Source organism: Vicugna pacos, chromosome 35 (assembly GCF_048564905.1).
Source record: "Vicugna pacos chromosome 35, VicPac4, whole genome shotgun sequence".
Classification (NCBI taxonomy): domain Eukaryota; kingdom Metazoa; phylum Chordata; class Mammalia; order Artiodactyla; family Camelidae; genus Vicugna; species Vicugna pacos.
Genome location: NC_133021.1, coordinates 22,806,414 through 22,821,688, shown reverse-complemented (window position 1 = coordinate 22,821,688; position 15,275 = coordinate 22,806,414). Strand labels below are relative to the sequence as shown.

Below are 15,275 nucleotides of genomic sequence, written 5' to 3'. Positions count from 1 at the left end.
AATAGGCACTCAGTAAACCTGTGTTGAGTGACTGATTCCCTCCAAGGCATGCAGGTGCTCAGCATGGGGGCACTATTCCATCACTCTCCTCAACCACACTCACCTCCTGATAAATAAAAGAATTTTAAAACAACTACTAAACATGGGATGGTCCCCACCTGTAGTCTGCTTTCACCTGTGAATGCACCGTGACGTAACAGTGAAATTGGTGGGCTCAGTATCTCTTTTCTGGTTATTGCTTTTTTTTGGAGAGGGGAGGTAATTAGGTATTTTTTTATGATATGTGCTAAATATTTAATCTTTTTTTTAGTTTTCATATATGTGCTAATTATTGTTGCTAAGAACAGATCTTTAGCTTTTTAAACTTGCATAGTTATCAAAGGAATAAAGCCAACTCCAAAATAAGAATCAACAGAATGCAATAATCCAATCATAAAGGACAGTCAAATGTGCTTACACATATTCAAGGTGTATTTTTTTTTAATGGAGGTACTGGGAATTGAACCCAAGACCTCGTACAAGCTAGGCACGTGCTCTGCCACTGAGCTAGACCCTCCCCCACCCCCACCCTGGTTATTGCTTTTTGCATGTTAAGTAAAATTTTCATCCAAGTACAAAAAGCTTAATCAAATAGATTTACTTTTTAAACGTAGGAATCCCACTCAGCGATAAAAAGGAATGAAATGTTAGTAAACGCAACATCGTGGATGAATTGCAGATCCATTATGCAAAGTGAAAGGAGCTTGGCTCAAAAGGCTACAATGATACATTCTGGAAAAGGCTAAACCATAGGGATGGAAAACAGCTCCGTGGTTGACAGGGGTGGGGTGGGGGCAGGACTGACTACAGAGGGGGCAGCACAAGGGAATCGGGGAGGCAATGGAACTGTTGTGCATCAGGAATGTGATGGTGGAGACAGAATTTTATGAATCAGTCCAAATTCATGGAACTGTACACAGTAAAGGATGGATTTTATGGTCTACAGATAAACATCATTTTTTTTTTTGTTTTTGCAAAAGTAATTCCCTTTCCACGCTTTACCCAGTGCCCTGCTCTCCAGATGGCAACCCCTTTTAGCAGTTTCAGTTGTATCTTTTGGTATTTACTCCTTGCCTCTAAATAACTGCTTAATTTGCTGCTTGAATTTTCGGTGTCAGGCATTATGTGTTGACTTCCGACCTCAGTGAGTATTTAGCTTGTCTCCTGTATCTTTCTTCTCTCTCTCATCCCCGTGACCCTGCAGACATCTCGTCCTCCAGTCTCCCACCAGTTAAATCATAATTTTGAGTGGTTCCATATTTCGTATGTGTTATGACCATGTAAATAACATTTAAATGAGCCATGTCCTACACTGTCATTTCTTTCTCTTACATGTTTTCTTTGTAGTTTCTACGAGATTAATAATTGTGCTTTTTACTCCTGCTTAAGTTTTTATATCATTGGCACCAGTTTAGCCCCCAATTCTCCCCTTGTGTCTAAAGCTCCTCACAGTATATTCATATACCTTCAGCAATCTCACAACTCCTTTTTTTTTTTCCTTTTTTTTTTTTTCCTGCCTCAGGTTTGTTTGTACAAATAGCACAGGTAGACATGAGCCCCATGCAGACAGCAGCCCAGGGGTCAAACTAGTCCTTATATCCTCACATCAGTAGACGAAAGTCTCTACTCTGGAGCCTTTGTGGGGGCCTGGGGGCCTCTGGGAGCCTGAGCTGCAGCTGCAGCTGCAGCTATGGCCTTGGTCTGAGCCTTGTCCTTGGCCTTTGGCCGACAGAGCCTGAGACCCATGGCGATGCAGACACGAGCACGTTTCCCGAGCCTGGGGTGAGCAGCGTAGGCAGGTCGGCTGAGCTTGCGGCTGCTGCCCTTTGGGACCTTGGGCTTGACCTCCTTGGGCTTTCCGAGAGCCTTGACAGCCTCAGCACGTGCGCTCGTGGCCTTGGCGTCGTTCGCCTGCATCTTCTTCAGGCCCTTCTTGTTGTGCTTCTTGGCAAAGCGCGTGTTCCTCAGGAATTTGGGATCCACCCCCTTAAGAGATTTGTATCTTTGTGATCGGGGCTTTCTGACGCTGTTTCTGTGCCATTTTCGGGACTGGTTGTGTGTGGTGTGGTTCTTTGACTTGGCCATGCCTGCACCGGAGCCGGGAGATCCCGAATTGCCTGGGACCGGAAGAGAAAGAGCTCTTTTTTTTTTCATTGTAAGTTATTACAAGATACTGAATGTAGTTCCCTCTCATATACAGTGGAACTTAGTTGTTTATCCATTTTATATATAGTAATGCATATCTGCTAATCCCAAACTCCTAATTTATCCTTCCCCCTCCCTTTTCCCTTCGGTAACCGTAAGTTTGTTTTCTATGTCTGTGAGTCTCTTTCCATTTTGTAAATATGTTCACTTGTATCTTTTTTTTTTTAGATTCCACGTGTAAGTGCTATCATATGATACTTATCTTTCTGTCTGACTTTGCTTAGTATGATAACTTCTAGGTCCATCCATATTTCTGCAAAAGGCATTATTTTATTCATTTTATGGCTGAGTAGTATTCCATTGTATATAAATATACCACATGTTATTTATCCAGTCGTCTGTCAGTGGACACTTAGGTTGCTTCCATGCCTTGGCTATTATAAATAGTGCTGCTGTGAACACTGAGGTGCATGTATCTTTTTGAATTAGAGTTTCCTCCAGATATATGCTCAGGAGTGGGACTGCTGGATCATAGGGTAACTCTATTCTTAGTTTTTTAAGGAATCTCTATACTGTTTTCCTTAGTGGCTGCACCAGATTACATTCCCACCAACACAACTCTGCCATCCTGATCTTCCTTCTAGGAATGGCTGGTCTGTCCTGCTCTGGTCTGGCTGGTTCGTCTCTGTGCTGAGTGCATGTCTGTCGTTCTGGGACAGCCCTTCCATTATCCTTGGGATGCCTTTTATCTTCTTTTTGGGTGGGAACCCCTTTTTCCTAGAGCACTTGAACTCTTTCAAGGTTTACCCTGTCATTTCTGTCAACCACATACTCTAATAGTTCCTTAGAAAGAGTACGTAAAAACTTTTTGAGACCCTGAATGTCTTAAAATCTCTTTAATCAACCCTCCCATCTAATTGATAGTTAAAGTGAGTATGGAATTCTGATGGGAGTCATTCCTTCCCAGATTTTTTTTAAATAAACATTCCATTTATTCACTTTCAAGCTTGCTCAAAGTGACAAGTAAAAAGAAGATATTATCCATCTTGAAAAAAAGTCACTATTATGACACAGAACAAAGAAAACTTTGAAGAAAATAAGACTTAAAATATCTATTTTCAGACATATAGGGAAAGGGGTTTTAGGATTTAGGATTATATGCAGTACAATTTTACATAATCATATATAATGTCGGGGTCAATTTCTATCAAATATTCCCATGCTCTGGAACTTTGTTACTCATAAAGTGGCCTGACACCAGCAGCATCAGAGTCATCCAGAGCTTATTAGAAATGGTGGACCTCAGCCCCCACCTCCTACCTACTGAAATCAGAATCTGCATTTTAATTCATTCCTATGAGATTCACATACCTATGAAAGTGCGAGAAGCACTGACTCAGTAACCATACACTCCTGGTGTCCTAGAACCCTGTTTGGTTTTTGCCTACTACATTTGACACATAAATTTTATATATCCATACACTGAAATCACGTTGTGTATAAATTATATAAAGGTATATATATATATACCAACATAGATCATCATGTAATTAATTTTTTAAAAAGCATTTAAATATTTTATATGGTTCCATTAAGAAGAAAATATACAAATGTAAGTTTACACAGAAAGACATCTAGAAGTCTCTACTCCAAATATTAAGGGGGGGATCACAAGTTTTTTTTCTTACTTTTCATTGTTTTCTAACTTTTTAAAAATAAGCACAGATTACTAGTATAGTTTTTAAAATAATAAAAGTTTAAAAAAACATGGAAAATTGAAAATGGGATAGAGCTGCATCAGGACACAGACGGTTCAGCAAGCCAAAGGCAATGCATTCTCTTGTATCTTGGATGGACGGTTGAAGCCCATAGGCTCCCTGGAGAAGCTGTGCTTTCAGGCGTAGCTCCTCGAAGGACTTCACTGAGCAAAGAGGGGAGTTTGGATCCCGCTGTAGGACTGCCACTTGGTTGGTGTTATCAACAAGGTTGCTTCTGATCAGCTTGTTGAGTAAGGATTGGGCGGCTCTGTCCTCTTTCTCTTCTTCGTCTGTCTTCTCTGCATTAGCATTGGTCTTGACAACAGCACCACTGGCATCTGGCTTGATTTTCTCTTCCTTAAGATTCAAGTTGCTCAGCGACTCGGCCGCCGCTTCCTGCTCGCCCACCGCCAGGGCGCACGAGTCGGTGGCCAAGGTGCCAGGCGCAGCTGAGGCGCTGGTGCTGGCGAGCTGGCCGGCCAGCGCGGCGCGATGAGCCATCCGCGGTCCCCGACAACTCCGGCCCCGCCAACGGGGAAGGAAAGTCATTCGCTCCTCCCAGAATTGTTAAGGCTCTTTGCTCCGTTATCACCTGGCTTCCAGTGCTGCTGTTGAAAAGTACAAGCATTTCAATTCCTGACACTTTATATGGGACCTGCCTTCTCCTCTGGAAGCTTTTAGGTTTCTCTTTGTTTCCAGTGGCATGAAATTTATAAGAATATGTCTTGATACGGAAATTGCAACCTTTGTACTGAACTCCCACCCCCGTTCGTTCAGTTTGGAAAATCGGACTCTTCTAGAATTTTTTTTTTCTTTTTACTTTGCTCTCTTGTGTTTGCTTTATTCTCTTTTTTTTTTTTCCCCCTGAAACTCCTGTTATTTGGAAGTTGAAGCCTCTGGGTAATTCTCTAGTTTTTATGCCCTTCTTCTCCTATTGTCCATCTCTTTGTCCTTTCTGTTTTACTCTTTAGACGCTTTCCTTAACTTTGTCTTCTAGACCGTCTTTTGAATTTTCATTTCTGCTGTTATATTTTTAATTTCCAAAAACTCTTTCTTATTCTGAGTTTTTAAATAGAAGTTTGTTCTAGTTTCGTAGATACAATCATCTCTTAGCTTTCAACTTTGGGTGTTAGTCATAGTTGATTTTTCTGTTTGTTTTGGTCTCTCATGTTAGAAGTTCTCCAGGGAACACTGCTGTGCTCACATTGAAGAACGAGGCATCAGTCGGGAGGGCAGAGCTCAATGGTAGAGCGCATGCTTAGCATGCACGAGGTCCTGGGTTCAATCCCCAGTACCTCCTCTAAAAATAAATAAACCTAATTACCTGCCCCTGCTGAAATAAAATAATTAAATATAAAGAACAGGCCATCAAATAATCAACTGGCAGCTCTGTGTTCATAGGTAGAGCTTGTCACCCTTATGCTTCCCTGAAGGACAACCTCACTGGACCATCTACATAGGAAACCAGCAAAGTCATTATCTTTGGGTCTTTTCAAATGGAATCTTCCATTTGAGTGCCTGGAGGATATAAACTTGGCTACCAAAATTCCAAGATGAGGAAGAAGGCTGGGGGCTCAACACTTAGAATCCTTTCTTTTCTCTGTCCCTGCTCTGCCTAGCATCTCCTGGTCAGATGCCTTCCATTTTGTCGGTTTTACATCACATAGGAAAGGGATGGCCACCTCTTGGCTTGATGGCTCAGAGGGGAGGTGGAGGAATCTAACTATGAAAGACTCTTCACCAAATCTCATTTGTTTTTAGTCCCCCCTTCACCTTCTTCTTCAGAGGTTTTGTGAGCCTTCTGGGTTGGTTGTTTGTTTTTATTATAGTATAGTCAGTTACAATGTGTCAGTTTCTGGTGTACAGCACAATGTCCCAGTCATGCATATACATACATATATTCATTTTCATATTATTTTGCATTAAAGGTTATTCATGCTGTTGAATATAGTTCCCTGTGCTATACAGGACAAATTTGTTTTTTTAATCTATTTTTATATATAGTGGTTAAGATTTGCAAATCTCAAACTCCCAAATTTATCCCTTCCCACCCCCTTACCCCCATAAGATTGTTTACTATGTCTGCGAGTCCCTTTCTATTTTGTAGATGAGTTGAGCCTTCTGTTTTGATCCACACCTCTTCCTCCTGCTGGCTTGTTTATTAGCTGTTTCCAGTCTAAGTCATCTACTCTTTCCAGCTGCCAAATTTTGTTGTTCTCATTTCTACCTTCTCTGACATGACCCCCTCACCCAGCTCATTATTATCTGTCACAACACTCTCTGTGGCTTCTCCAGAACAGTCATCTTAATCAGTAATCGTTGCATTAATTTATTTGCTTATTTCTGATTACCCGTCTCTGCCACTAGACTCATAGCTTCCGAGGGAAGACCTTGTGTGCTCATCCTTATTTATTCCTCATGCGTACCACACACCATGCTCGTGGGAGAGATTACAGCCCAGGAGCTAAGAATATAGGCTCTTGGGAGTTCTAGGTTCAAATCCCAGCTTCACTACTTATAGTAAATGTATAGCCTTGGAGAAACAGTCTACCTATGGGTCATTTTTTTTTTCATCAGCAAAAGTGGGATAATCATCATCTTCTCTGCTAAAGTTTTGGGGATAATTTAATGAGAGAAGCCAGGTAGTGAGACAATGCTGAGTGCATGCCTGGCACTTGGTAGGCAACCAGTAAATGCTAAGGTAGGCACAGGATTTTAAAAAATTAATGATTAAGTGCCCTAACATTTTTTAGTTTGAAAATATGGTCACTATATATATATTTCACACACAGTTTGGGGCATGTGCTTCTGTCCCCTTTTGTTCAGTTAATAAGGTCAGGGTCTTCTGTTGTTTTCTCCCCAACAGGATCTCCATCACAAGGGTCACTGCTGACATCTCGCTGGCCAAGCGCTCAGTGTTGAACAATCCCAGTAAGCATGCAATAATAGAGCGATCCAACACAAGGTCAAGTTTAGGTAAGTGTGACCAGAAACTGGCACATTGAAACTGACGGTACTTCAATTTAAAAAAAAAAGTTTACATAAGTGTGCGCCCCGCCGAGGAGCCAAAGCGCTTTAAAGCCTTCTCTCCGGAGGCTGCCAGTAAGGAGATCTAACTCGATAATTTCATGTGTCACAGAGCAGAGAGGAGACAGACACATGCTGCCAGTTGCTGCTGCTATAGTCTTAGCGATTTCACGGTATGGAAGGGTTTGTTTTGAAAGCTTGAGTTAAAAATTCCACAGGCTGTCAGCATGAATGTTGTGGTTGTGGTTTGTTTTCACGGATGTAACCTTTGGTGTCTACAGACTCTCAAAACGCCTGGCTTTGCCTCAGTGTTGGCACAAACAAGGTCATTAACCTCTGTAAGGCCCAGTTTCCTCGTCGAAACAAAAAGAGATAATACTACCTACCTTGTAGAATTATTGTAAGGATTAAACATAGCGTGTCCTCTGTAAACAACGGCTGTTATCCCAGCTCCCCCTTAATGCTTGAATTATATCAATAATTATATTCAGGATATTTGTGTGTGAGTGTGTATGAGCTTGATAAAGGATGAAGTCAGTTCCTGATCATGTTCTACTGATTGAGAGCAGTATTTTTGTTTCATCAATAAGAAACAGTTTGGAGATTTTAGTTAACGTGTCTACAGGGTTGTGTTTGAATATTGTTGATTAACTTGTGCTAAGTTGATCAAATGAAACATCTGTGGCATCTATGTCGTCTCTCTGGCACCTGCTCGGAGTCTTGGGTTAATCGCTGTTACACATGTAACTTATTGGGTTGTTAGGCTTCTGTTTTTAGAAACGAAATTCTCTCCAGGTTCTATGAGATCTTTGGTTTTAGTTAATTTTTTCTATTTATATGTAAATGTATAAACCCTTTGAGAGGCTGGCTTTTAACACAGAAGTTTTGAGTGTAGTCTGAAGTATATTCTGTAACCAAAAGAGAAACTGTTAAGAATAAGGAACTTTCTGTTAGTACTCATTACACTATTGATAATACTTTAGTACTTTGTAAAGTATACACTTATTGCTGTGGTACTATTGCTGTAATACTGCATAGAACTCAGTTCTGTTCTTCACCAACCTACCTCTCATTGACTAAAACTGTAGTAATCAGAGCTTTAGAAATACACTGAGGAGAAAATGTGATCATACATTTTGTTGATAGTGATTTCATACCCTTATCATCTGTGACCCTTAAAACTACACATTTTCAGTGCTCACAGGAGTTGTTACAAAATGCTCATTTCTTTGATTCAGCTGATGAACAAGATCAGGTGATTTACTTAGACCCGCCAGCTGAATCTGGCGTAACAGATTTGTTTGGCTTGCCAAGGCTTCCAGAACTTTCTAACTATATAGTATAGTTAAATGGGCCTGTCTGCAGCATATTGTTTATTGGGCATCCACCAGACACTGAATGTCATGCTAAAGTCTGGGAACAAAAAGGTGAATGAGATGAAGTCCCTGCCCCACTGGTGCAGCAATAAGGCAAATACGTTAACAGCTCCCCGGAGTGGAGGGGGTGAGGAGGGTGGTCGTGCACTGAACTGGTTACCAAAGAGCTTACGCTGCAGCAGGTGGAGCCACCGGAAAAGGCCTCCCCCAGCTGCTCAGCCTGAGCTTGGACTTGAAGCCTGATAGGCTTTAGCCAAGAAAAAATGGGGAAAGAGTGAAGAGGGTGATAGAGATTTAAAACAGGAGCAACACGAGGCTTCTGGAAAACATAAGTGCTTTATTTTGGCCGAGTGTATGGTCTTTAAAAGAGGGATGTGGAAGAGGTTTCACCCAAGAAAAAGCAAAAGCATAATTGGACATGAAGATGTGAACAGAAATGTTCATCAAAACCCGGGAACCACCCCGATGTCCATCAGCAGGTGGACGGTTAAACAAATCATGGTATATCTAGACAATGGAAAACTGCTGCACCCTTGATAGACATATTGATGAATCTCATAATAATCATGTGTGAAAGAAGCCAAAGTAACAAGAGTACAGACTGTACGATTCCATTTAAATAAAAGTCTAAGGAATGCAAACAAACCAATAGCCTCAGAAAGCAGATCCTCCAGGATTGCCTGGGCTTGGGGAGGTGCGCCAGGAAAGGGTAGGAAGGCGGGACTGTAAAGGAACGCAAGGAAATTTGGGGAGTGATGTATATTTCACGGCTTTAATTTGGGTTGATGGTTTTGTGGGTGTATGCAGGTGTCAAAATTTACAAAACTGTGCTCACTTCAGCAGCACCTATACCAAAATTGGGATGATACAGAGGAGGTTAGAATGGCCCTTGCACAAGGATGACACACAAATTTGTGAAGCCTTCCATATATTATTTTTAAAATTTTTTTTACCAAATTGTACATTTTAAATATGTGCAGTTTAATGTTTAATAAAGCTGTTTTTAAAAATACAATTACCATAGGACCCAGAGAAATGAAACATTAGGTTCACACAAATACTTACACACAAATGATCATGGAAGCTTATTCCTAATAGCTAAAGGCTGGAAACAATCCAGATGTCTTTCTGTGGGTGAATATATGTGGTACATCCATTCAATAAAATACTACTACTCAGCTGTGAAATGGAACAACCACTGAATCAAGCAACGGCTTGGATGAATCTCAGAGGTCTTATGCTGAGTTAAAGATGTCGGTCTGGAAGGGTTAAATACCATATAATTCTGTTTATATGACGTTCTTGAGGAGCCAAAACTCTAGTGACAAACACCCGTGGTGACATGGGGAGGTGTGAGCACAAAGGGACAGCCCGCCGTTGCTTTGGGAGCAGTGGGACTGTTGCGTGCAGACTGTGGTGGCAGCTACGTTAGTGTGTACTCGTTTCCTGTGGTCAGTGTCTCCACTTTACTCACCTTTATTCACTCTCCAGCTGACTCCCAACCGGTTTCTACTTTATTACTTAAAAAAAAAATCTATTACTGAAGAAGTTATTGGTAACCTGCCTGTCATTAGTCCAGGGGACACATTTCGGTCTCTTACTCAACACTGCGGTGATGTTGGGGGGACATTTGTCCTCTCTCTCCTCCAAGCACCCCCTTCCCTTGTGTCCCTCAGCACCACTGATTCTGGGCTTCAGCCTCTCCTCTTTGCAGGCATGTCCTGTGTGGCTTTGGAATATTAGGAATTCTCCATTGTTCATCTAGGATCTCCACTCTGTTCCCCTCTCTCTTGTATTCACACCCATTGCTTTAATTATCTCCTAGATTCAGATAGCTCACCATCATATCCCAGGCTAACTAGCTCCTTTAAACTCCAGAATTATACCTCCTACTTGACGGTATTGCCTTATATTCCTCAAGCTTAGCACATGCTAAAGAGAATCTCTAATCTTTCCCATATTCTTCTAATTCCCCAGGGTTTCTTCCCTGAATAATGCAAGTCAGGTTGCTCATCCCCATTTTGAGAACCAGGAAACCCTGGGGCCCTCGTGACACTTGAGCTCTCCTTGTCACTTCTTCTCCCCCGCATACCTCCAGGTCTGTTGGTTCTGCCTCCTAATTATCTGTTAGATCTGTCTAATCGCATGCAGGGTGGAAACCACCGCTCCAGTCCAGGTCCCCTGAGCTTAGTTCTTCACACCAAAGCCAGTGAAATCTTTCCAAAGAACAGATCTCTTCCTGACACATCCCTGCTTAGAACCTCCAATGTCTGCATTATTCTTAGACATGAACAAAAGCCCTTGACCTGGCCCTGGACACCACAGGTCCAGCCCTCCTCGCCTCACCTCACCCTGGGTCCTGCCCTGTCCCTCCGCTTCAGCCATGCCGTCTCTAGGAGCTGACCAGGGCTGCCATAACCAATGCTGCAGGCCAGGAGGCTGACGCAAAGTTACTGCTCACTCTTCTGGAGGCTGGAAGTTCCTGGGGAAAGGAAAAGGTGCTTACAGCGGGCCCTAGATTCCCTTTTTTTTAAAGAAGTAAGGAACTTGTCAAAACTAGAACTCTGTGCTTAGTGATTACGAAAATGGCATTGGAATTACCACTAAATCACTGATACCAGAGCCATCTCAAGGTCTTATTAATTTCTTTCTTTTTTAATTGAAGTATAGTTGACTTACAGTGTTGTGTTGTGTTAGTTTCAGGTGTACAGCATAGTGATTCCGTTACATACATATGTGTGTGTGTATATTTCAGATTCTTTTCAATATAGGTTATTACAAGATACTGAATATAGTTTGCTGTGCTATACAGTAGGTCCTTGCTGTTAATGTTTTACATACAGTAGTGTATCTATGTTAATCCCAAATTCCTAACTTATCCCTCCTCCCTCCTTTCCTTTGGTAACTGGAGTTTTTCTGTTTGTGAGTCTATTTCTAGTTTGCAAATAAGTTCATTTATATCTCTTTTTTTTAGATTCCACATATAAGTGATATATATTTGTCTTTCTCTGACTTATTTCACTTAGTATAATAATCTCTAGGTCCATCCATATTGTTGCAAATGGCAGTATTTCATTATTTTTTATAGCTGAGTAGTATTCCACTGTATGTATGTGTACATACAGCGTACACAACAGTCTCTTTATTCATTCATCTATCAGCAGACTTTAAGGCTGTTTCCATGTCTTGGCTATTGTAAACAGTGCTGCTATGAACATTGGGGTGTATGTATCTTTTTGGAGTTTCGGTCCTTTCTGAATATATGCCTAGGAGTGGGACTGCTGAGTCGTATGGTAAGTCTGTTTTTAGTTTTTTAAGGAACCTCCATACTGTTCTCCATAGTGGATACACCAGTTTACATTCCCACCAACAGTGTAGGAAGGCTCCATTTTCTCCACACCCTCTCCAGCATTTATTATTTGTAGACTTTTTAATGATAGCCATTCTGATGGTGTGAGGTGATACCTCAGTGTGGTTTTGATTTGCTTTTCTCTAATAATGAGCGATGTTGAGCATCTTTACATGTGCCTATTGGCCATCTGTACTGTCTTCTTTGGAGAAAGGTCTTACTAATTCTTAACTAACCACTTGGATGTCCCCCAACACCAGCTGCTATCAAACTAACAACCCCCTCTGTTTTTACAGTATTGGTCAATTATAGAAACTGGTCTCCAAACAAGCAAAACGTCTTCTTTTTGTTTTATAGAAAACATTATGATTGTCCCTGAGCACTGCTGTTAGATATCAGAGATGTAAAGTATAGGCAGAAATGCTCTTCATTTTCTCAGCACCAGTTTTAATTCAGCACGTGTTAGAGATTGGGACATGGAATGATGAATAAGGCTTTCAGATTCAGAAATGAACATCAGCAGTCTTGAACATTTCTTTTTTGACGTAAATTCTAAGTATGATGTACTGTGTTAAAGGAAAACCACTAGTATAGATACATTTCTTTTTGAAGCATCATTTTTACTTGGAAGTTAAAAGTAGTTTCTTCAGGATTTATTGGTCATCTTTCTTTAAGGTTTATTTACTAATATGTTGCATTGGGATTCTGAAAACCCCCTTTAAATTTTTTAAAAATATATCATTTCTCCCCTTAATGTAAAAAGTGTAAGATATTTGTGTATGTAAGAATATTAAAAAGATATGTGTGTGTATACACACACATATGTATACACAATACATAAGATCACGATATATTGACACTGACTGTTAACAGGAGTAATTTGGGGATATGTAATAAGATAATGGACTTTCTTTTGTTTATCTGTTACCCAGATTTTATACAATGAACAAGTGTTACATTTATAATCAGTTTAATAGTGCTCAAACCTCTAAAAACATGTATTTTTTAAGTTGTAGGATTCTGTGACTCAATAGCTGTTATTAACAGTACACAGATGAAAATCTTTGGGACCAAATTTCTTTTTACTGATATAATTACATTTACCATTATATTAGTTGCAGACGTACAACATGATTTATACATGTATGTATTGTACGATGATCACCGTAAGTCCAGTTATAAGTATGTACATACACAGTAATGAATTTTTTTCTTGTGCTGAGAAATTCTAAGATCTACTCTTTTCGCAGCTTTCAAACATACAGTACGGTGTTATTCACTGTGTCACCATGCTGTGTGTTACATCATCAGGACTTATTTATATCATCCGAGCACCTTCACCCACTCCCCTCTTCCCACCTCTGGCTACAACCAGTCTGTCCTATCTATGAATTTGATTTTTTTTTCAATTTTACATTTAAGAGAGATAGTATGGTGTGTGTTTTTCTCTTATTTCACTCAGCATAAGACCAGTAAGGTCCTGTCTATTCATGTTGTTGCAAATGGCAGGGTTTTCTTTTTTATGGCTAAGTAATATTCCTATGTGTTCGTATATCACATTTTCTTTATCCATTCATCCAGTGATGGACACTTAGGTTGTGTCATCTTGGCTATTGTAAATAATGCTGCAGGGAATATGGGAGTGCAGGTTTTTCAAGTTAGTGTTTTCATTTCCTTCAGCTAAATACCCAAAAGTGGAACTGCCGGATCATACGGTAGTTCTGCTTTTAATTTGGCAGTGGGCAGGGGTGGGTGGGGGGGCTCCATACTGTTTTCCACAGTGGCTGTACCATTCTACATTCCCACCAACAGTGCGCGAGAGGCCCCTTTTCTCCACTTCCTTGACAACACTTGTTATTGTTTTTTTGATAATAGCCATTCTAACAAGTGTGGGTGATATCTCACTGTGGTTTTGATTTGCATTTCCCTGCTGATTAGTGATGTTGAGCACCTTTTCATGTCCCTGTTGGCCATCTGTATGTCCTCTTTGGAGAAATGTCAATTGAGATGCTCTGTCCATTTGTTAATTGGACTGTCTGGCTTTTTTGCTATTAAGTTATATGAGTTCTTTACATATTTCAGATAATAATTCTGTATCACATACAGGTATACCTCATTTTATTGTGCTTTGCTTCATTGAACTTTGAAGATAGAGTTTTTCACAAATTAAAGGTTCTGGCAACCTGGAATCAAGCAAGTCTATCGGCACCATTTTTCCAACATTTGCTCACTTTGTGTCTTTGTGTTACATTTTGGTTATTCTCTTGATATCTCAAACTTTTTCAGTATTATTTTTTATGATGATCTGTGGACAGTGATCTTTGATGTTACTACTATGACTCTCTGAAGTCTCAGATGATGGTTAGTATTTCTTAGCAATAAAGTATGTTAAAATTAAGGTATGTACATTGGTTTTTTTTTAGGAAACAACTTACTGAACACTTAGACTACAGTTTAGTGTAAACATACTTTTATATGCACTGGGAAACCAAAAAATTCATTGTGACTTGCTTTATTGTGATACTTGCTTTATCGTGATAGTCTAGAACCAAACCCACAGTATCTCCAAGGTACGCCATACATAGGATTTGCAAATATTTTCTCCCATTTCCTTTGCTGTGCAGCAGCTTTTTAGTTTGATGTAGTCTCAGTTGTTTGCTTTGGGTTTCGTGTTTGCTTTTGGTGTCAAATCCAAAAAAGGCTTCGCCAGAACCGACATTAAGGAGTTTACCACCTATGTTTTTCTCTGTTTTTATGGTTTCAGGTTATACATTTGAGTCTTTAATCCACTTTGAGTTGACTTGTGTGTATGTGGCCATCGTTTTCACATCAGTATTTACCGAAGCGACTGTCTTCTCACCCAGTGTATATTCTGGGGTCTTTTGTCGTAAACGGACCATTTATGACAGCCCTCCATCATTGCAGTGGGCACTGCAAGCTGCTGCTTTTGCTTTATAGACCTGTCGTATCTAGTAGTCTCTGGTTATTTAACTGTTATTTAAATTTCAATAACTGAGTTGTTCAATCACTCTAGCTCCCTTTCAAGTGCTCAAGGGCCGTATGTCGGTGGCAGCTACCAGACAGCAGTGATACAAAATACTTCCCTCATCACAGAATATTCTCTTGGACGGCCCTTTTTAGACTCTCGAGAGATCATGGAAGATGTGAATGAACTGAATGAAATTCTTTTGGCGTTCAAGTAGATTTTAGGAGGCTGAAGTTTTCTGTCAGTTGTCGAGTCTGGAATTCTGTAGCGCTGCCTCTGATGACTGCCCTTTTAAAACATGAATGTTACAGGACCATTCTTTTGTTGGTGGAAAATATGAGAAGTGCAGTTCTGGACAAGTCTGTTGTAAACACTCTTAAAGTCTTTCCTGTTTTACGTTGTCCTTCAGCTTGCTAATACATACACCTAGACGCTGTCATATCCAGAAAGCATTCCAGTGGGTGACATATAAACACAGATAAGCTCCTGCAGTGAAAGCTGGTGATGGTTGCTGGGGTAAAGTGGTCAGAAACAAACACAGGAAAGGGAGCTCTTAAGGTTTCTATCTGACATTTTGAGGAAATGGCTTCATAGAG

General features: G+C 40.4%; 1 protein-coding gene, 1 non-coding gene and 1 pseudogene across 9 annotated transcripts in view; 2 read left to right on the top strand and 1 right to left on the bottom strand.

Annotated features, from left to right (window-relative positions):
• CACNB2 (calcium voltage-gated channel auxiliary subunit beta 2) overlaps positions 1-15,275 on the top strand; it is a 346,868-nt gene that overhangs the window by 323,531 nt on the left and 8,062 nt on the right. For all 8 annotated transcript variants that reach the window (XM_072955192.1, XM_006208877.4, XM_006208878.3 and 5 more), the window contains one exon: positions 6,808-6,917. In XM_072955192.1, the coding sequence (XP_072811293.1) occupies positions 6,808-6,917 (110 nt within the window). The remainder of the gene's footprint in view (positions 1-6,807; positions 6,918-15,275) is intronic.
• On the bottom strand, positions 1,663-2,145 carry LOC140691552 (large ribosomal subunit protein eL29 pseudogene; annotated as a pseudogene).
• On the top strand, positions 9,172-9,278 carry LOC116279854 (U6 spliceosomal RNA). The gene has a single exon (XR_004189153.2). It is a non-coding gene; the product is annotated as a U6 spliceosomal RNA (small nuclear RNA).